This window comes from Gopherus evgoodei, chromosome 7 (genome assembly GCF_007399415.2).
Source record: "Gopherus evgoodei ecotype Sinaloan lineage chromosome 7, rGopEvg1_v1.p, whole genome shotgun sequence".
In the NCBI taxonomy this organism is placed as follows: Eukaryota; Metazoa; Chordata; order Testudines; family Testudinidae; genus Gopherus; species Gopherus evgoodei.
The window spans coordinates 31682738-31705006 of NC_044328.1; the positions used below are offsets into that span (position 1 = coordinate 31682738).

At 41.1% G+C, this 22269-nt stretch overlaps 2 protein-coding genes across 3 annotated transcripts in view; one reads left to right on the plus strand and one right to left on the minus strand.

Moving 5' to 3' along the window:
* Window positions 1-16208, minus strand: part of CC2D2B (coiled-coil and C2 domain containing 2B) — a 117930-nt gene extending 101722 nt beyond the window's left edge. The window contains exon 1 of the mRNA XM_030570320.1: window positions 16159-16208. Within this exon, the coding sequence (XP_030426180.1) occupies window positions 16159-16180 (22 nt within the window). The 5' untranslated portion in view covers window positions 16181-16208. The remainder of the gene's footprint in view (window positions 1-16158) is intronic.
* Window positions 16209-16341: 133 nt separating this feature from the next.
* LOC115654341 overlaps window positions 16342-22269 on the plus strand; it is a 30106-nt gene continuing 24178 nt past the window's right edge. Inside the window, exons 1-2 of one of the 2 annotated variants that reach the window (XM_030568463.1) lie at window positions 16342-16457; window positions 17303-17379. In XM_030568463.1, the coding sequence (XP_030424323.1) occupies window positions 17351-17379 (29 nt within the window). In that variant the 5' untranslated portion in view covers window positions 16342-16457; window positions 17303-17350. Of the gene's footprint in view, window positions 16458-17302; window positions 17380-19378; window positions 19403-22269 lie in introns of those variants that run through there. The other variant, XM_030568464.1, reaches the window with a different exon arrangement.

A 22269-nucleotide genomic window follows, 5' to 3' on the forward strand; every position in this document is an offset into this window, starting at 1 on the left:
GGTCCTATACGTAGATGACATCCTATTAGGTAATCGCGAAGAAGCTGCCCTCCGCATCGATGGTAAGGCACTTTTATTATACCTACACACCACAGGCCACAAGGTAGACCCTAAAAAGATTCAGTGGGTCTCACAGAAGGTCCAATATCTGGGCTTCCTGTTAACCCCAGAGGGAAGACATTTACTGGTCATGTCCTTGGCCGTTTAGAACAATCACTGGGCATTTCACACTCCTTTCATACACCCTACCACCCCCAGTTTAGCGGGAAAGTTGAGCGTATGAATAGGGAACTTAAGTTTACATTGGCTAAATACAGTCAGGAAACAGGATTAAAGTGGCCTCAGGTACTTCCCTTGGTCCTGTTTCACCTTCGTACTCGCCCAACCCGCGCATTGGAATTATCCCCCTTTGAACTGCTCTATGAACACCCCCCTTTCAAAGGCGGGGCGCTACCACGTGCTGATGTTTCACTATTGGGAGGGGATCATATGACCGCGTGTCAGTTTCTCTCCCTACAGGCTCGCCTCCGTACCCTTTGGAAAGCCTCGCAGTTTTCCCAGACCGTGCCGCTGGAGGAACAGATCCACCCGTTCCAACCAGGGGACTTCGTCTGGGCCAAAAAGTTCGTTCGTGACAACACCCTCCAGCCAAGGTTTACTGGACCCCACCAGGTTCTTTTGACAACCCAGACTGCAGTGTTCCTGGAAGGACGCAAATCTTGGATCCACCACTCCCACGTCAAGCCAGCCGTAGTGGACCACAGTGACGGACCAGCAGCTCTTGTCACCACTGAGGACACTGCCTTCGACCAGTGGACCAGCTTACCTCTCTCAGACATTAGACTTAAATTGACTCGAAAAAAATGAGAGGACCCTTTATTCTGACAACTGTATGGTTTTTTTTATGCTTTTTTAGTTTATTTTCTGCTTATGAAGATAATGCTTTTATTAGATATTCCCACGAGGTTAAAACTCGTATTTTAGGAAATAGAAGTAATTGCTGGGTATGTACTCAATTTCCAGTAAATGCAGCACAGGGACTCCCCTTCACACCCATTCCCCTAACCACTGCTAATATAACTTGGATGCCACCAACTAAAATAAAAGATCCAGTCCAACCCAATCTTACATGGGACAAAACAGGAGTGCCAATTAACAAATATCTCAGGGTAACCAATCAAACAGGATCACTGTGTTTTGTTAAAGAAAAAGGGTCAACTTTTGTGGGAACAAGTAAATGCAACATATATTTTAATGGCACCGCCTTTAGTAAAAATCTTGGCTTCAAGCCTTGCGCATCCCACTTATCCCATATGTGGATCCCTCACCCCAATCCAACCTTTTCAACTTTTTCATGGAAGGGCAGGTTTTCAGAGTCAGTTTTTAAAAAGCCCTGCTCAGATCTCAAGGGTGTCCAACTAATTGTTAAAGGATACACAATTGCCTTCTACAACTGCTCAAGCAGTACTACACTGCCCTTTGAGGACAACACTACCAAATTGTGCCTCTGCAGTTCACACAACGACCCCTCTGCGTTACCAGGGGAACAGTGGTACAACGGGTGGTGGGTTACCTCCTACTTTGAGAAATGGAATACCCAAAACGCATTATATGGAACATACTGGGTGTGCGGGCCCAAGGCTTATTATTTTCTCTCCCCTAATTGGGCAGGGTCATGTTATTTGGCATGGCTAGCACCGCCTTCTCGCATCTCCCTCACTCCCCCTCATTTTCCCCACATTCGTAACATCCGTGAAACTGACAGAGCTATTAATCTCCGTGATGGTTTGTCCTGGCAGCGGTGGGCTGGTCACACTAGCTTGAAGGGTGCTATCATCCGTCTACAGGGACTATTAAAATCTTTGACCACTGAAACTGCAACCCTATTTGAAAATCAGGCCGGGGAAATGTCCCAGCTGCGCCAGTTAGCTTTGCAAAACAGAATGGCTTTAAATATGATGTTAGCAGCCCAGGGAGGAACTTGCGCCCTCATAAATAAAAAATGCTGTGTTTTTGTAAATGACACCTACTCTGACACTTTTCAACGTACCAAACACCTAAGGGAAATGGCTAAAAACTACTCCTCTGGCCAGCCACCTTATGATTGGTGGGGAGCCTTATGAAATTGGCTGCCCGGACTTGGGTGGGTTAAAAACCTCTTGGTGGGTGTTGTTGGGGCCATAATAGTCCTTATAATACTGTGTTGCTGTATTCAGTGTGTCCCCTCCCTCATAAACTCATGTAAGTCAGTTTATTCTTTTCCCACTTCAGCTAAAAGCCTTACTCTCTTCGAATTGGCCCAGGCTGAAATTGCGAAGCGGCCCTTGAGATCTTGAAATAGGGTGTAGCTTTTTGATTAATAGTTATCTCAAAGCTACAAATGGAGGAATGTTGGGTCTAAACTTTTGGTGAACTTTGGGGAGCCAAAACACACCCAGACTGGCCGTCTCTGCATAATCCTTTCTGAACCCTTTATCGAACAAAGCACTGACCTGCAAACTACTCATGACACCCCCTTTCTCAAGTAGCCATTAGCCTTTATCTCTATGCATTTACTTGTTAAACTTGCTTTTCCTGTAAAATCTTGATTGATTATGCATGACCATTATCTTTTGTTAATCACTTTGTTTACTTCTGTGTATAAATATTGATGCTCACCCCTAATAAAGGGGCCACATTTAATCTAAAGCTTTAAGAGCTAAGGATAGTGTGAGCCCGTTGATCAACGCATTGGTGTCTGGTCTCTGACAGAATTGTGTGCCCCATACCAACTCCGCACGAACTCGGGTGCTGGAGAGGTGAGTGAGGACTTGCTTTATTACCTAACACTTTGACAAAGTGGTAAACTAATTAATGAGCTTGCATTGTTATGAGGGCTATGGTGTTAGCTGGAGTCTCTCTGTGTATAATTCATGAGTGCCTCAGCATGAATTCATGCAACTCAGCAACTTCACATGATGGAGTGATCACAACACTTGGATGGGTTGGCTGCTTGTCACTAGGATAGCATTGTGAGAGCCAGCTCAGGGAGGAGACTTTAAGGGGACTCAGAAGTCCCACAGTTCCAGGTTGTGCACTGGGAGTATGCCACACAATGGTTTTCAACCTGTGGTCCATGGACCCCTGGGGGTCAGCAGAGTATGTCTAAGGGGTCTGCAAAAGGTTGTGGTTACCACAGAACAGTGGTTTTCAACCTGTGGTCTGTGGATCCCTGGCGGTCTGCAGAGTATATCTAAGATTTTCAATAGGGTCTGCCATTTGAATTTGAATTTTTTTAGGAGTCCGCAAATGAAAAAAGGTTGAAAACCACTGCTCTAATCGATTAAATATTTATTTTCACAAATACAATGTGTCTGTCCTGAAAGGATATAGTAAATTAAAAAGATATTGGGCCAAATTCTGCTCTTACTTACACTGCTAAAAATCCATTATAATGCTACTGACAGAGTAAAATTTAGCACAAGAAATACTGGAGCTAAATCTGATTAGTTCTGTAATTAGTTTTTATCACACTATATTTAAACGTACTTTACTGTTAGTAGATTTCTTTTGATTTTTATGAAGTACTTAAACAATTAAAATATTTGTTAGAGCAATATTAGAGCCTCCACAAATGTTGCCAGCCTGCATCCCTTCCTTTTGTACATTCAGCCGGTAGTGCATGCCATTGTAACCATGAAGATGAGCATTGCAATGAACGTTATATTGAGCAACTTCACCTAAATAACTGACATGCTGTCTAAAGCTGATGCAGGAGGGCAGTCATTTGGGGTATGCAAAAGAATGTACTGTCTCCATTGGGTGCTTATTGGTATGCGCACTGAATTCAAGGTTTTGGTTTTAACATTTAAAGCTCCTAACAGGATAGGTACCAGCTACCTTTCCAACATTCTAAAAACCACTATTCCATTTCCCTCCTCTAAAGTTTGATGACGTAAGTCTACTTGTGCGGAGGGCCTGGAGTGAGCTAATGCAAAATGAAGCCGTCCTCTGGCTTGGTTAGAATCAGTGTCCTCTCAGAGGTTAAGAGGAAAGAACCTCTCAATGTTTTTTTCCCTATATGTAAAAGGGTGATAGAATTTACTAACCTTTGTAAAGTGCCTTCACTCAATAAGAAATGCTGCCGAAGCACCAATTATTATTATTAGTGCAGTAGGACCTAATTAGCACATTGCATTTCTGCTCTGTGTCCTGAATTACCTTTCCATCCGCTTCCAAATGTAATTTATAGGTGAGGGATTTAATCTATAAAGCCCTATATATTTTGCACCTGGCTACTTCGGGACTGACTCTCCCCATGCAACAGCAAGTTGGTTAATTTTAACTGGGTTGGTTTTGTTGACAGTCCATAGCTGTGCACTCTTGAGGTCTAGAGGCAGAATAATTCTTGGTGCAGAGTTCCTGACTATAGAATATGCTCCCTCTAGTGGTTTGTCAAAGCCCCACTTAAAACTGTTAAAGAATAGTGCAAAGTCCATCTTTTGAGTTAAGCATTTCCAAATAGTTCTATACTAAAGCACCATCTTTGCTGCTGCTCCTTTAAATTTGCATTTATAAACTGATGCTTGTGCTAATCTGTAATGGTTCCAGATTTCATAGTAATAGACATACTATAAATCAGTAAAATCATGAACACATTCATGTGTCAAAATTTAAACCTCTAAGTTTATAGAAACAACATTGAAATATAGGAAAGGAAAAAGGTTAATAAACAATAAGCTGCTGTAAAAGAATACCATATTTAAATCAACCTCTTTTTTCCCAATGTTAAAAGCAGGCAGGAATGTTAGACAGTATCACACTGTACCATAAATAAAAGATAACACAGCTGTTCCTCTGAAGGCTGCTTTCAACTTGTTCTTGTTCCAAATGTTCTCCAGTTACCTATTAAACGTCACTGGTTTAACAGCATGTCCCAACAATTAATGTTCTAACTTGCTTTAATCTAATAATATATCTAGCAACCCATTAGTTAGCTATATAGAAAGAACTCTTTAAAACAATCCACAAGCTGAAACACCTCCTTTGTGGAAAATCCAAGTACAGGCCGAAAACTGTACTACCTTCTTTCAGACCACTGGATGCAAATTTACTTCTTTTTACAGAAAATTACATGGTTCTGTTTTCAGTTACACTGGTGTAAATCCAGAATAGCTCATCTGAAGAAAGTTGAATTATTACAGATTTACACCATTATAACTGAGTAAAATCTGGTTTACAAAGCGCATTTCACACTTTTAAACTCCCATTTATATCCGAGGTTCTCCTCTGCTTAAAAACTGGAGCACCTATAGACCTGGGTCTGTAAAGAACAAATAGCACAAAAGATTTCAGGAAAACATTCATTTAATTAAGAGAGTAATTTAAGACACTACTGATGTCTAAGAAAAGATTCTAGATTCAAAAATGGAAAATGAAATTGATTGGTTATAGTAGAGTCTTCAGTCTATATTTTGAAAAAAAAAATGTGGGTTGATCTGAATCACCATGTCTTTTTGAAAGACAATATAGCTAATTAGGGAGAAAAGCCTCAGAAGACTGATAAATCTAAAAGGAGAGATAAATAATGAGGACAGGGTAGCCATACAGAGCAATCTGGATTGCTTGGTAACGTGGGCCCATTCAAACAAAATTCATTTTAATATACCAAATGTAAAGTTATGCATCTAGGAACAAGGAATGAAGGCAATACCTACAGAATGGAGGACAGTATCCTGGTAAGCAGTGATTCTAAAGCATTTAGGCTCAAAGTAGACAAGCAACACAGGAGCACCCAGTGCGATGCTGTGCCAAAAAGAGCTAAACAGGAGAGTAGAGAGAAGGGAGGTGACTTTACCTCTACATACAGCACTGGCGAAACTATTAGAATACCATATCCTGTTCTGGAGGACATTTTTAAAAGAATGTGGAAAAATTGGAGAGGGTTCAGGAAAAGAGCCACAAATGATTCAAGGTCTGGCGAGAATGCCGTACAGTGGGACTTAAAGAATTAAATCTGTTTAGTTTATCAATAGATTCAAAAGTGACTTGATAATTGTGAAAAAATAGTGGGTACTAAAGGGCTCCTTAATCTAGCAGAGAAAGGCGTAACAAGAAATAACGGCTGGAAGCTGAAGCCAGACAAAATCAACTGAGAAATGAGACGCAAATTTTTAACAGCAAGGATGATCAACTACTGGAACAAACTACCTATGGATGTGGTAAAATGTCCATCTCAATGTCTTTCAAGCCAAGACGGGATGCTTTTCTGGAACATATGCTTTAGCAAAACAACTTATTGTGCCCATTATGGGGGTAACTGGGTGAAATTTAATAGTTTAAGATATACTGGAGATCAAACTAAAAGATCTAATGATCCCTTCTGGCCTTAAACACTATCTATGAAACAGAGAATCACAAACAATTTAACTGTTTAGTATCTATTCCTCCTAGCCAAAGGGATAGCAGAGTTAAAGAGTCACTGTCCAAAAATGTAGGCCAAAATTAATATTTTGTTTATAAAGTTATATTTCTAAATAATTTCAACAACTTGTGTTTAGTTTTGATTTAAACATTCCCCCTACAAACTTTGCAAACCAGGCACAATAGCATCACACAAATCCATGAGAACTGGAAAATTAAGCTGACTAGTCTAGAAGCAGCATAACCGGTGAAAAGAAATTTCGATTTTCACCATTTTCACTTTTAACAACCTAAGGTTGTATTAACACATGCGGGGTTTTCTTTTTAAATATGACATAACCTAACTATCTCTTGAAAGGACAACTCTGCTATCAGTATGAAGTCTGGACTTTGGAATACCTGTGCACATAAGCTCTGTTGGGAAGTTATCTACATTGCCATGTAGATAAATTAAGTCAAATGCTTGTGAAAAAATTACATTCACAGCCAATTTTAAAGTAGGCATTTAAATGCTAAAGAATGTATTTGGGCTAAATAAAACAAGATATTGTTAGTATAATATACTCTTATATAAAAAGTAATGTATTACTGAAAAATATCTGTACTACTATTCAACAGCAAGTGGTCACAATTAAGTATATATGTACCATTACATACAGAGCTCAAGGCATCAAAATACTTGGATTCTACAAGATAAAGTATCTTCTAACATCTGTTCTAATAAAAAGATAGATCATTAAAAGTAGCATTAACAAATTCACCTTTTTTCTAGCACTTTCTCTTCTCAGTGAGTTCTTCAGAATTGCTTCTTGAGCATCCTTTTTCTGGAGAATTAGAAAATAGAATCTTAAGGCTTACATTAGTATTATCTATAGGATACATGTCTTTGGAGTAAAATACACCTCAGTACTAAAAGAACACTAAAGGCCAATGCACCAAACAATTTGTCAAGCTGCCACAGGGCACAAGAGTATATCTCAAGAGACCCCAAAATCAGTTAATTGCTTTGGCACATTGCTTTGACAGTAGGGGGCTTTTCAGTAGTAGTGACGGGTTTTTTGTTTTGACTGCCAATACTGGTTTCTCTAATTTGATGTGGCAGAATCTGGATGTTGCATTTGATATGCAGCTCCTGCATCTGGTCTGTCAATCTCACATTTTTTCCCTTGGTACCTAATCTATGTCTCAGCTGGTCTGGATCTGCCATATAAGGACAATGGAGAATGGAAAGTTAGAATTTCCATAATTTAAGACCCTCTCAAGGTCTGGTCCAAAGACGGGCCTAATATCAGTGTTTTATACTGCCATGTAGGAAATCCAAATTCTCCTCTTCCTCACAGTCAAGGTACTAGATCTGCAAAAAACTGATCATCCTTGGGAAATAAAAATAGAGTCTTACATGACTCTACAGCAATCTCTCTAACCAGCTGAAAGGTACAATGCCCCTGGTCCCTAACGTTCCATTTAGTAGATGTATTTAGGATTAAATTTTAATTATTTTTTTCCTGAAATCCCCTTGGATTTTTTCTCTCTCTATCCTCTGTAACTGAAGAGGATAGCATATCACTTAAAAAAAAATTACTGCAGCCAGGTTCTGAGTTGCATGTCTTGCTGTGAAGTGACAAGGCCCATAATATACCCTGCAGACTCGGCATTACCTTTCCTAATGCTCACTTTTACAAATCTGTAAAGAATCCAAGCTCTAATCTGGATTCTACCATTCTGCAGCCTTAAAATAGTTATACACAGCACAAGGATACCACAAAGAGAGCCTTCTTATTTTACCTTAAGGGTAGGATACTCAAGTGGTAACAGTCAGAGGTCTTCTGCTGCTACCACTCCTTGCACCATACACTGCTGTCAAAGACAGCACAGCAGTGAAAGTAGGAAGAGAAGGAAACTGAAAGAAGTATCCAGTTGGAACCGCTGACATTTACCATTTTTGTTTATATCCTACAATTTTTACACCATCAGTAATGCACATTGCCAACCTATGAAACCACACATTATCAGGTATTATCCTCCATTCCCCATTACCTCAATTTGTTACATCCACTTGTTGCATTTTGCTTTAAGTTCTATTGTAAATTCTTTGTGATGGGCTATGTCTGTCTCTGTTTGTACTGCACTTACATAATGGCGTATGATCCTGATAATAAGAAGCAGAAGAAAGAAGCAGAATATGGGGAAGAAAGCAGGGATTAAATTACTGAGGTGAGGAAGCCTATGGGAACGCATAACAGAAGCAACTAGGAGAGGGAAGAGAAAGCAATCAACCTAAGGAAATTAAGATAACCAGGGAGAGGCAACCATCAAGGAGGCAAGAAGTGAGAGAGAACTGTTGGGGAGAAGACAGAAGCAACAAACAGTGGGCAATAAATATCAAACAGAATGGGAGAAAAAAGAAAAAAAAATAACAAGATTAGTAGCCAGTTACTGGCATGGCTGGTTCAAACATGATTTGTGTTCACAAATCACATGGTTAAAAGTCTATTAATAACAATAATAGCATTTCACCTTTGCCAGAGGCTCATCCACCAGCCAGTTCAGCACTGCATGTTTGTGTGTGTGCATACAGTATGGATATGTCCTCCTAAATGTACTTGTTTGGTCAGTTCTCCTTTCTCCCAACTCCTTATTGCAAAGGGCATCCCATAGCACATATGATGTTGATGTTTTCTTTTATGCACATCCCATGGGCACCATATTCCCTGATGAAACACTAAGGAATAAATTGCCCAGATTTTCTCAGAATGTTCTGTACAAACATGGTTAGATACCACACAGGAGTAGATTCACAAACATGGTTGTGAAAGGAGAAAATCTGCTGTGTGAACACAGACTGAATTGATTGTTACTGGTTAATCTGATCAAGCCTCTAGTCTAACTAAATTATTTTTGATAGCCTCAGGACATTATTGGTTCTTCACATCAAAGACTTCGTTAGCAGCTAAAAATCTCAACTCTAAACTACAGAGCTTTACTATTTAATGACTTCCCACTCCTGTTGTTACTGGTTCTCAACACAATGTCTTGTACATATTCCCCTCTCCCCCCCACAAAAAAAAATAGAATTCTGTGTAAAACAGAAAATCCACAGATCCTCTGGGTCTTCTATACACAGATTTCTATTATTGATTATTATGATTATCAGTAGTTAGCTTATACAGCATGAATTAAGAATGCTGAATCCAGTCATCTGTATTTTGTCTGGAAAGGAATATAAAACATTTACTTTTCAACTAACACAACTTCCCTTAGTTGTTTTATCTGATGACATTTCTTCTTCTTTTTGAACAGGGTCCATTTATTCTGAAGGGTTTAAACAAACAAGATAGTAAGTAAACTGAAAAACACAAATGGTCATATCAGTGTTTGATACTAATACTATCAACTATCAGACAATTACAAGTTACATTGCCCAAAATAAAAATATTTAACTTCTCTTCAATCCAGTGGGTCCACGAAAGCAATGTTTATACAGCTTTTTAAAATCTGTTTAAAATTATATAACATGAAGGAATAATATGAAACCAAGAGAAAACATTTTAAATTCTTAAAAATGCAGAGACAGAAATACAGAGAGAAAAACAACAACTATACTTCCAATGATTAAATTTTTTTTAAAGAATGTTCATTGACAGACATGATGCACCAAATTCTTACATATTTTAAAGTTCGCTATCCTCTTCTTTACAACCACAGTGCATTGTATTTCATGTTTTTCTAGTGCTAGACACCACAATAAATTCAGATTAAATTCTGGTTACATAATTTTGTAGCAAGCATTTTATTGAAATACTATATTATGTACTTCTATTCTGATATTTAACATTTGTATTATATCCTACTATAATATATAAAATGAACAACTAAAATCTATGTTTAAAACCTGAGTTAAAATACACTAACCCCTCACTTAACGTTGTAGTTATGTTGCTGAAAAATGAGACTTTAAGTGAAACAATGTTAAATGAATCCAATTAATGTAAATGGGGGGTGTTAGGTTCCAGAGATATTATATTCACCAGACAAAAAACTACATATGATGTAGATATACACACAGTATACGTTTTAAACAAACAATTTAATACTGTTCACAGCTATGATGATTGTGAAGCTTGGTTAAGGTGGTGAAGTTAGAGGGTGGAAGAGGGAGGGATATTTCCCAGGGAATGCCTTGCTGCTAAATGATGAACTAGCAATCGTCTGAGCCCTCAAGGGTTAACACATTGTTGTTAATGTAGCCTCTCACACAAGGCAGCATGAACACGAGGGAGGGGAGACAGCATAGCAGACAGAGACAGACACACCACCTTGTGTGTGGGAGAGAGAGAAAGAGATGCACACTTCCCCTTTAAGTAAGCTCACCCACTCGTAAGTGCATTGTCTTTTTGAGTGGATCAGGAAGTTGAGAGAGCAGCTGCTTCCCCAAGCTCTCTCTGGCCATGGCTACACTTACAGTTCTGCAGCGCTGGTAGTTACAGCTGTGTTCGTACAGCTGTGTAGGGCCGGCACTGCAGTGTGGCCACACTGACAGCTACCAGCGCTGCAGTGTGGCCACATTTGCAGCATTTGCAGTGCTGTCGGGAGTGGTGCATTGTGGGCAGCTATCCCAGCATTCAAGTGGCTGCAATGTGCTTTTCAAAAGAGGGGGGTGGGGTGGAATGTGACAGGGAGCGTGGGAGAGACAGAGAGATTGGATTTTTGGAGCTGACACTGTTCTCAGCTCCCTGCCTTGCAAGTTCTAAGGACTGGAAGACACACAGTGCCTACCTTCAATCATTTTAAAAGTTCTGACCCCTTCCCCCACCCCTCTCTCATTCACTAAATGCAAATTATGCACTCCTAAATAGCCGTCAGACCAGATAAGCATCTGCTCAACATGGACTTCCCCCTCCCCCTCTGCCATGTGAGCGTGCTGTTTCTCTCTTCAAGCTAACAGCTGTGAACATTCCAAAGTAATTCGCCTGCCTGCCTCCGCTCGCTCAGCAAACAGGAGCTGTGTTTGTTTTTTAAATTAAGCAGTTTGGCTGAACTCTGAGCTCCCCCTTTCTTCCGGTTTGTTGTGGACAGGAATTCTGGGATACCTCCTTATACCCCGGAGGTCAATAAAAGCGCTGGTGGGGTCCACACTTGCTGACCAGCGCTGGATCACCAGCGCTGGAATCGCTACACCCGAGGCTCGACCGGATGTACAGCCAGCGCTGCAATCAGGGAGTTGCAGCGCTGGCCGTGCTTTGCAAGTGTGGCCACATCCTAAGTTGCAGCGCTGTAGCCCCCTCACCAGCGCTGCAACTCTCTAGTGTAGCCATGGCCTCTGTCTGCAGCACAAGGAACTTAGGGGAGCGGGGAGCTGATAAGGGGGAGCTGATGGTGGGCTGCCAGTCCACCCCGGTTACAAGCCCCCACCAGCTAGCTGCAATGGGCTGCTCTTCCTGCAAGCAGTGGACAAAGCAGGCGGCTACCAAACGACATTAGAAGGGAGCATTGCACAACTTTAAATGAGCATGTTCCCTAATTGATCAGCAACATAGCAACGAAACAATGTTAACTGAAATGACTTTAAGTGAGGAGTTACTCTAGTCAACAGTGAACAATATGGAATAACAATCTGATTGTTGTGCAGATGGCCGCATTTCCACATCAGTCAACAAGGCTGCATATCCAATAAATCATCAGTGTGTGGATTTTGCAACAACTGGTTTACATGGCCTGTGATACACAGGTCGCTATACAGGTCAGACTAGATGATCTAGTAGTCTCTTCTAGTCTTAAACTCTATGACATGGGTTTCCAAATGATCAGGTTACTACCTTGAAAATTACAACAAATTAACATGCCAGAATATGTGCTAAACCAAATGGATACAAAACTTTAGGACCCCTTCTTCCCCTCCACACGTCCCAACAGTCATGTTTGGCAACTTGCCAAGAGCCTGAGAGCTATATCTAATTTGCACAGCTATTTACATAAGTATAAAACATACATATATCAGTACTTGTGCTCTCATCTTCATTGACAAATCAAAAGAAACCAAGATCTGAGAACATAGGCTTGTTAAGTCCTATTTATACCACAAAATGGAGCTGCATAATTGGATCCCCTAATATGGCTGTAATTGTATGTAGTGTTTTAGACATGAGGCCCATATATGGTTTTATTATTTTATACAGTATTGAACAATTCCTCTCAACAGAATAAAAATGCATTTTATCATTTAAAGTTATGTAGTTGACTTCTGAATTAATATAATATAAATAATCTTATATGTCCCATCCAGAGTCTATTGTTATAGTTTTTGATAACTTTTTTATTTTTCTCATTCTTCTTATAGGTAATAATCCACTTTCTTGTTGTTTTAACTGCATCTATCCTATATAAATAAACCCTCTCTCCTCCCCAAGGACCCAATCAACCAAAATAAGCTTTGAACTTCGTCTTTTAATTTCTAATTAATTTCACTTAGACTACAGTGAGTCACACTAGGGGGGAACAGCAATTTCTATTATGTAGAATTTGCAATCAAAATGTATACTATGGAAAAATAGATTTTTCAGAAGCAAAATGATTACACTTGTCAAAGAATGGGAAACTATCTGAATGGTACGTTTTAACATTTATTTTACCCTATCCCAACTTTTTTGTTTTGTTTTTTTCTGCCAGAAGTTAGGAGTGGAAGACAGGAGATGATCACTTGATGATTGCCTGTTCTGGTCATTCCTTCTGAAGCACCTAACATTGGCCACTGCCAGAAGACAGGACGCTAGGCTAGATGGACCATTAGTCTGACCCAGTATGGCCATTCTTATGTTCTTTCTTCTATATCAAACATGGTGCTTTTAATATTCAATTTTCACACGGAACACTTGCACATATGCCATTCGAGACATATAACCATAATCTTGGCATGCAAAAGTCAACAAAACAGAGCTCTGAGACTAGGAGAAGCAGAAATCTATGTATTTTTAGTTCACCAGACAACATGATCAGGAAACAAAAGTTCCAGGTACTTTTACTATTACCATAATTGTTGGTTCAATCCTCTCCCAATGGGAGAGGTATAGCCCACAAATGTTACTGCAGAGTCAAATATCATTATCTAAGTGCAGCTATGCACACCCCTTACTTCAATACACATCCAGACCGTGCAGAACGGAAACAAAGAAAGAAGACAGCACTGATGCTTCTAGTCTTTATGGTTGCATAGATAAATAAAATCTGAAGCAACAGAATGCTGAGAGAGAAAGTGTAAAAGAGGTGTGAACTGCCCCCATGAAATGCTTATTTTTTTAGTCTAAGGCTAATAATTTTCAAATAGAGATGTACAATTGTCTACCTAATCTGCATGTACAAGTACTGCAGTACAAGTACTGTACACACAAACTGGCTAATTGCATAAACAAATAATCAAAGGACAGAAATACATCTCTACCTCCATATAATGCTGTCCTCAGGAGCCAAAAAAATCTTACCGCGTTATAGGTGAAACCGCGTTATATAGAACTTGATTTGTTCCGCCAGAGCACGCAGCCTCGCCCCCCCGGAGCACTGCTTTACTGCGTTATATCCGAATTCGTGTTATATCGGGTGGTGTTATATTGGGGTAGAGGTGTAGTCATGATCCTAAAAGCATCCTGCATCATTTTTCTCAGCCAAATGATACTTACTGTAAGAATAATTTTACTAATTTAAAGTTTAGTGGCCATATACTACTCACAATCTTTGTGCAAACCTTCTTTTGTTACCATTGGAAGATCCCCTGTAGCCCTGCCGAAAGGAACATAATTAAAAGTGTAATGTGGCTTGCGCACAGAAAGAGGGATAAGACTAAGTATGATGCGTCTATATTTATGCAATGAAAAACTAATTCTTAAAGGGTTAAAAGACGTGATTCCCAAACAAAAAAAATGTAAAATTAAAACAAGCTTGTTAATGCAAAATTACATGCCAAAATTTGAACAAAAGTGGCACTTTACAGACTTCAGCATTGGTGGCCAACACCCTTGATTCATCCAGGCCCTAGCTGTCAACAGTCCAGGTTTTCAAACATCATCAAGGGATACTGGTGTCCCAGCCACTAATCACAGCCAGGAATATGTGACAGCATTAGGCAGCCTTTTCCTCTGAGGCCTTGGCTACACTGGTGCTTTACAGCGCTGCAACTTTCTCGCTCAGGGGTGTGAAAAAAACACCCTCCTGAGCGCTGCAAGATACAGCACTGTAAAGCCTCAATGTAAACAGTGCTGCAGAGCTGGGAGCGCGGGTCCCAGCGCTGCAAGCTAAACCCCATGAGGATGTGGAGTACATGCAGCGCTGGGAGAGCTCTCTCCCAGCGCTGGCACTGCGACCACACTTGCACTTCAAAGCGCTGCCGCGGCAGGGCTTTGAAGTTTCAAGTGTAGCCATACCATGAGCTACTTTTCTCCTATAGCTAAGCTGTCCTGTCCCTGCCACCTCATGCCTGTGTCTCCTCTCTCATGAGCAGGAAGACCCAATCCTCACCCACTTTCAGCTATCTACAAGGGAAGGAGCTGGAACCAAGTTCTACTGAAAGACAAGACACAGCTGGCAAGGAGCAGAAGAGGAGACTGCATGTGATAGGAGTTGAGATAAATGGGGAAGAAAGCAGGAGAGAAAAGGGAAGCCTTGAAAGGCAGAAATTGTACAAAAGTGTCAGTGAGGGGTGGAGAACAGAAGGAGCCACACTTTTCAGATATGCAGAGAACACAAGGTCTGCTAAAGGAGTTATGTGCTTTATGCAGCTTTTAGATTTTTTCTTCCCTCTATCTCAGCACATTAAAAAAGTCCCCTAGAATTCACACAGCTTTCTCATCGCCATCAGATGCCAATTTTATCGGAAAACTATTCCTGACCACTTTCTTCTGATATTGGCAAATTTGCTCACGTAATAGTTACTGCAATAATTTTAAACAAACAGCACCAGACACGAGGGACCCTTGTCAGCAACTCAGCACCAGGCTGTGGGAAGACTGCAGGCACCTTCACCCTTCAGTGTGCAAACTCAGTTCTCAAACTGTGGATCAGGACCAGAAAAATGGGTCACAACCCAGTTTTAATGGGTTCACTAGGGCTGGCTTAGACTTGCTGGGGCCAAGGACCAAGCTGAAGCCTGAACCCAACTGACAAAGCAGAGGGCCAAGGGCTTCAGCCCTGAGCAGCACAGACTAGGTTACAGGCCCCATATCTGCGGCTGAAGCCCTTAGGTTTCAGCTTTGCCCCTCCCAAGGGCCTGAGGCAGCAGGCCTTGGCAAGCTCAGTCACCCTTCCTGGGGTCATGTCGTAATTTTTGCTGTCAGAAGGGGATCGTGGTGCAATGACGTTTGAGACACCCAGTTGCAGAGGACTCCCAGCAGTGAGACTAAAGGCATCCCTAGTACACACAGAGCACGCCGAGGACTTGCACGGCCCCCACTGCGCACAAGTCGCAGTCCTCCAGCCCCCGGAACCCACACCTCGGCGCTGGGGTGCACAACTAAGCGCCTCTGCCCCCCACCTTAAGAGCCGCTGCGCCCTCCCCCACAGAAGGAAGAGGGCCCAGCCTATCAAACGCACATGCCGCACTGCACGCCGGGAACTGCAGTCCTCCTGAGGGACAGATAAGGGGCGGGCCACGGGGAAGATACGGACCATCTGAGGGAACCGCGCCCCCAGACAGAGGATCCCGGCTCTCACCAATTTAAGTTAGTGAGGCTGCCGATACTGGGCATGAGTACTGATACAGTTTCCCCCTACCGACAATCCTGGTTCTAAGCATGCGCACTGACACCTCCCCGCTTCCCCGGTTATTTCCTGGGCATGCGCACTGACAACTCCGTGCCTCACTAGTCCTTGAGCCTACCTACAAACTTGGCCCCGTGTTGTTGAGCATGCGCACCACGATATTCCTGACCCATCGGCAACTGATGCGCATGCGCAATGTGAAACACTAGCTGGCCGGTTGCTGAGCCTGCGCAGTGCGGAGCCTTTCGGGAAGGTTCTGTGTCGTCTGTTTGGCTACTACAGCTTTTCTCTTCAAGGAAAATCCGTTCAGGGTACGGGCGACCTATAGCCCCAGCCCCCCACCCTGCCTCGCCGGGACCCGACCGCACCCCCTTCACGGTCCCAGCCCTGCCTCTCTCACTGAGGAGACCTGACCGCAGGCCCGGCCTGTCCCCGCGCCTCCCTCCGAGCTCCGGCCCCATCCCTGGTCCTTCTGCCTCGCCGGCACCCGGCAGCCCCCGGGATCCGGGATTTCCCTTCTCTGGGAGCCGGCCGCGGGGCTGGGGCTGCCAGGGGCTTCCGAGGCCAGAGGGGATGGTGGGCGCCGTCTTTGGGGTTGGGGCCTCGCGCCAGCTAAAAGCGTCTTCTTTGGAGCGGCGACCCCGGGCTGTCTTTGGGGCCGTTCTGGGGTCGCTAGGTCAGCGGGAGCTGAGCACCTGGCAGGATCGGGCCCAGATAGGTTAGCGCTTTGCAGGTGAATCTTCTTCCCTTGCTGCGGGGCTGATCTTCCCTTCCCTCGTTGGGAGCAGAAATGAGGCCCAGAGAGTACGAGGGGAGGGCAGATCTGCTACAGGAGGAGGAAAGATCTGCCAGTAAGATCTTTCTGACTCCTTCAGCCCTGCTGCTAGAGTCGATTTGAGGGAGAAATCTGTTGCCTCTTCTCTCTGGTTCAGATTTTGGGGGGTGGTGGGTGACTTGCTGTCTTCCCCTTCTGTCCTACTGCAGCAGAGGAAAATGGGCCAGCCTGCAAGCTGCAGAACTTGATGGCATCAAATGTGGAGCCGAAGTGGCTGCTTGCTGTGCTTGCATTTAGGGTCAGCCCTGTGAGATGGACCATCTTAATGGAGAAAGAGATTGGCACCGTGTTAACTGCGCGGTTCTCTCTCCTTTGCTGCAGTGCCCACTTTCACCGTTGCCTCCTGCTCTGCCTGCTCCTGCTTTCAGCATGGTAAAGAAGAATACTATCCCCGATGGGTAAGTATCCCTCACACTGAGAGAGGCAGGAGCGGGCCCAGCCCCGCCTGCAGGGAGGGGGCTCTGACTGCCCCATGCGCTCTCTCGCTACAGCATCTCCTCTCTGCCACCTGCAGCCAGTTAAGGTAGGTATTTGCTCCAAGACAGGGAAGACACAGCCCACCATCCCCCAGGTGAGTATAATATCCCAGCCTGTCTGTGAACGCTTCTCCTTCATCAAGCAAAGATAGCTCCTCTTCCTAGCTCCCTTCCCCCTGAATTGCGTCCTCACAACTGGGGAGGGAGGGGAGGGACAGTAGTCCATCCTTTCAAGTTCTCAGATGTTTACAGTACCACCAAGAACTGGGGAGGAGATGGGGGGGCAGATGCTTGCATGCATGTGCACAAGGGACATTCTCATAGATAAAAGTGCAAAAGACCATTTTTTTTTTCCTACTTGTACTTTTCAAGTGAACTATCAGAATGTTTACTGGTGATGTCTCAGACAGTAAGTCCCAGGATGCAGCGTTCTATCTGCATCCTAGTGATCTGGCATGCTGGGACAACTGGTTGTGCTTCATATTAAAAATGACAGTGGCTGCAATCTGCTCCATTTTTTATTATAACAAATGTAGCCTTTGTGCTACTGGCAGTTCACCAACAGACTTAGTTGGGTGCACGTAAACTTAAGGGCTAGTACTATGGAGTAGTCAGTGAGGCTTATGCCTTTCATCAGAAGATCTCAGTGTGTTTCAGAAAGGTGGGTATTATCCCCATTTTACATTGAGGGTTAAGTAGCTTTACCAAAGCCTTTGAATGAATGAAAAAGTCAAAAACAACCTATAGGAGTCCTGATTTCCATTCCCTGCCAAAAAGATATCTTATGTTGATATTATAAAATCAATCCAGGGCAACAAAAATAAATATAATTTTTTTTAAGTAACTTCATAGAATTTTAGATGAGTTTGGTCATAGCAGGCTGTGGTCAGGAATTAAAACTTGTTAAAATATCAGGAGCTTTTTATTATTTATAAAGGATTTAATAGTTTTAACTTAATTTGTTCTTCCACTTCCCTTTTAGACTATATCCAAAGTTTTAAATGAAGTTAGTTTAAAAATTTAACTTATTTTTATTTAAAAGGTCTTAGGTTTATCAAACAGAAAGGATGGAAACTTAAAAGAATGCATCTGAAGAAGTGGATTTTTTACCCACGAAAGCTTATGCTCAGATAAATCTGTTAGTCTTTAAGGTGCCGTTAAAAGAATTAGTGTCTCGTTCATTTTCTTCATGGCTTAAGTTATTAATATTACAGAACTGAGAACGTGTTCAGTAACGAATTGTCCCTTCCTTCATCCACTGAATTTGAAGAAAGTGAAACAGCTCTGACCTAAACACACAGGCTACAGGCATTCCTTTCTTAATTATGAAAGTTATCTTAGTTTCTACTTAAAATTAGAAACTAACACTTGTGTACATTCCCAAATTGAGAAATAAACTGTATCCTGTAGGAGAGTCATCAACTAATACATTTTTGGAGCTTAAATTTAAAAATTTGTCAGCTTTTGTGCTTTTCAAAACTATGCAGCTGTGTTATTAAAGATTGTTTTTCAATTTCATGGTTTTTGTCACTGAAGACATTACAAGTTATTAAACAACCTTATTTTTAATCTAATTTAAACATTTAAATATATTTTTAGTGAAACAGCCTTTAACAGTATATATGTGTTTACTTAAAATTAGAAGTATATTTGAAACATGGCCCAAAAGGCTTTTGACCTGCCAAGATCAAATTGAGGTACTTATTTTCTTGGTATGGTTGATAGAATCAGTAATATAAAGTAGTGTAAGGAATGCAGTTCCTTGGTATGTTTGGGTTTTAGTGGCACTGCAAACTTTCTCCTGAAGATAAGTGAAAAAGGAACTGGTTTTTATCTAATTGTTTAAAAATATGTGTGGTCTTACTAAGTCTACATATTGTGTTAATGATTTTTATTTCTTTTTGGTGCACATTCTTAACAGGAATTTTCTGGTTATTTTTCTCTGGTAAGAAATTGCTTGTGTGAAAATAAAATGTTAACTAAATTGCTGAAAACTTTCTGGGCATATTGCTCTGAACCATTCAGAATTCAGTTTCTTTACACAGTTTATGACCAGGAGATTTGAAACAGGACAAGTTCAAGCAGGTTAGGAACTATGCAACTCAAAGCAATAACATCAATTTAAAATCTAGTTTAAAACAAACTAAAAGTAGTTTTTAGGTACTACAGTTAGCCCTGAATCACCTTCCAGTTTTTATTTGTTCCCATCCCTTGTTGCTGTGAGAGTCCTGTGCAAACAGGAGAGACTACATACGGAGGAAACAGTGAAACTTAACGTTTGTCTACGCACATATAAGTTGTACCACTTTATACTGGTATAATTAAAACAATACAAACCCCATAGTGTGGATACAGTTATACCTGTATAAAGGGGCTTCAGCTGGTACAGCTTATTCCTGTACAGGAAAGGGAATAAGCTATATGGATATAAGGCACCTTTATACTGGTAAAACTACATTCACAATATGCTGTCAAGAGCACCACTTTTCCAGTTATTCCCTCATAATTTTTCATTTTTAATATTCAATTTTAATTGTAACAACAGTTTTAAAAAATTTTAAATAGACGTTTGGGATATATTTTTAATTTGACATTGCCCCTCTAAGATCAGATTCTAGAGTGTTCTGTCACCATATCTGTAACTAACTTAACTAATTGTATTTTATTTCTTATACAAAGTCACCTGAAGAACATACTGTATTGAAGGTTAGCAGCGTCTTAGGCTTGGTCTACATTACTAATTTATGTTGGTATAACTATGTCGGGTGTAGAAATTCCGCACCTCCGAGTGATCAACACCCCTGAGCGATGTAGTTATACCGACATAACTCCCAATGTAGACAGCTGTATGTTGACAGGAGGGCTTATCCCATCAACATAGCTACAGCCTGTCAGGGAGGTGTAGTAGTTGGCCTAGATTGGGTCTTCATTAAGTGCTTTTGGCACAGCTGCACTGGTGCAGCATTGTAAGTGTAAACAAGCCCTTATTTTTTAGATTTTTCTGAAATTACATTTAACCTGAATGGATAATTACTTTAAGAGGTCTTTATATTATTATTAATCCATCGGTACCTGATTTCAGCAAATAAAACAGTATTGTTTAATTAGACATTTTAAAAAGTTGTTTATAAAGCTTTGTAATTCAGTGATATTAGAAATGCGGTGACAAAATTAGAGGACCGTGTCTTTAGTATTATTTTATTAGGGAATAAAATTCTTCTCTTATTGGTGGCTGTTTAAAAGAATACTGACACATATATATCAATGTTTAATCAACCTGAATTATTTAAAACTTAGTGGTGGTTGAACTTTTTTTAAAGACTATTACAGATAATTTTTTTTTTAAATCCCTTTATGTAAGGTCTGTATGCAGTGTTTTGCTAAACCAACCAGTAGAGGGAGTTCAAGTTACTTAAACTATTTCCAGAGCTGCCAGGACACTAACAATGAAAATTATATTTATGCACCAGAATCCAAATTAAAAACAGTGAATACCATTTCCATTGCAGTTCTGTTCTTCTCTGAAAAGTGACTATAAAAATGGCACCATAGTCATGAGCTCTATCTAGTTCTCCTGTTCAGAGTTACATATGTTGTCTTAAAGGATAAAAAATGTATCTTTAGTGCTTTTTTACTTCAGTTAACCCTTTGGAACTAATACAGTTAAATGAGAGTAAGCTGAATTCTGCTTATTCTTGTGCACCATAAACAGAATTGTTTGCTTAGTTCTAACCTTAATTAAAGGCAATGGGACTGCACATGTCAGCCTTTGATTTTAAGACCATCAGGTCTGGACAGGTATCACTGAGGGCCTAATTTGGCCTACTGAACACTTATTTGTGAGGCTGCATGAGAATAAAAGTTCAAAGTTTGGATTCAAAGTTGTTCACGGGGCTAGCAGTCTAAAATAAAACATTGTTTTAGAGATGAACTGAGCAAATTTGCTCTGGAAGTCAGTGAGACAATGTGTAACCCCAGAAAGCCTTTTGAAGTCTGGCCTCAGAGCAGAATCACACTTTAAACACGGGGCAAACCAAGTTGCATGAGATCTCTGTTAGAAGTCTATGGTATCTGTGTGAGAATTGTACATTTCTGTAAATCACTTAGGCCCAGATCCTGAGCTGCAGCACACAGTTCAAGTATACTGTTCTGGAGATTAATTTATGCAATCTGTAGTATTTCAGCCTCTCTGTTTCTATACAATTTAGTTATTTAGCATGTGTATAGTATCTGGTTTGGAATTCTGTGTTGTTTTTTGGGGAGGGGGGTGTTTAAGGGAAGTACTAAACTCTGGAAATCGCCCTCTAATCATGCATATTCGGAAAGGACTGCAAGTTTTGGAAACCTTTGAATTGTTAGCTTCAGATGGTCATCTTTCAAGTTACTTTTCTCCCCAGTGTAACTTTTAAAAGATGTGCGTCCGTCTTTACCAGGTTTCCACTGTTAGTCAAAAACCTTTCCCAACTGACAAATGGCAATATTTTAATTTCTTTGCTGAATCTGTGTTCCTGATGTACTCCAACGCTGGAGTTTTCTGAGCTGTTATATTCTGGAAATACTATAGTAGAGAAATGTGTTGCTTTTTTACTTCAAGAAATAAGTCTAGTGTCCATTAAAGACACCAGAATGATAGAACATTTCCATATATAGGACAGATAGAGCAGAGGCAGTGCAGCTATCCCATAGTTCACTCCTGCTGTGCTCTAAATCTGCTGTAACTGCTGTATCACAAACAATCTTGGACATATCCCATTGAGCTATCAATTATTCTATGCATTATTGCTTAATAATGCCAGTGAGGACTGGCAAGCC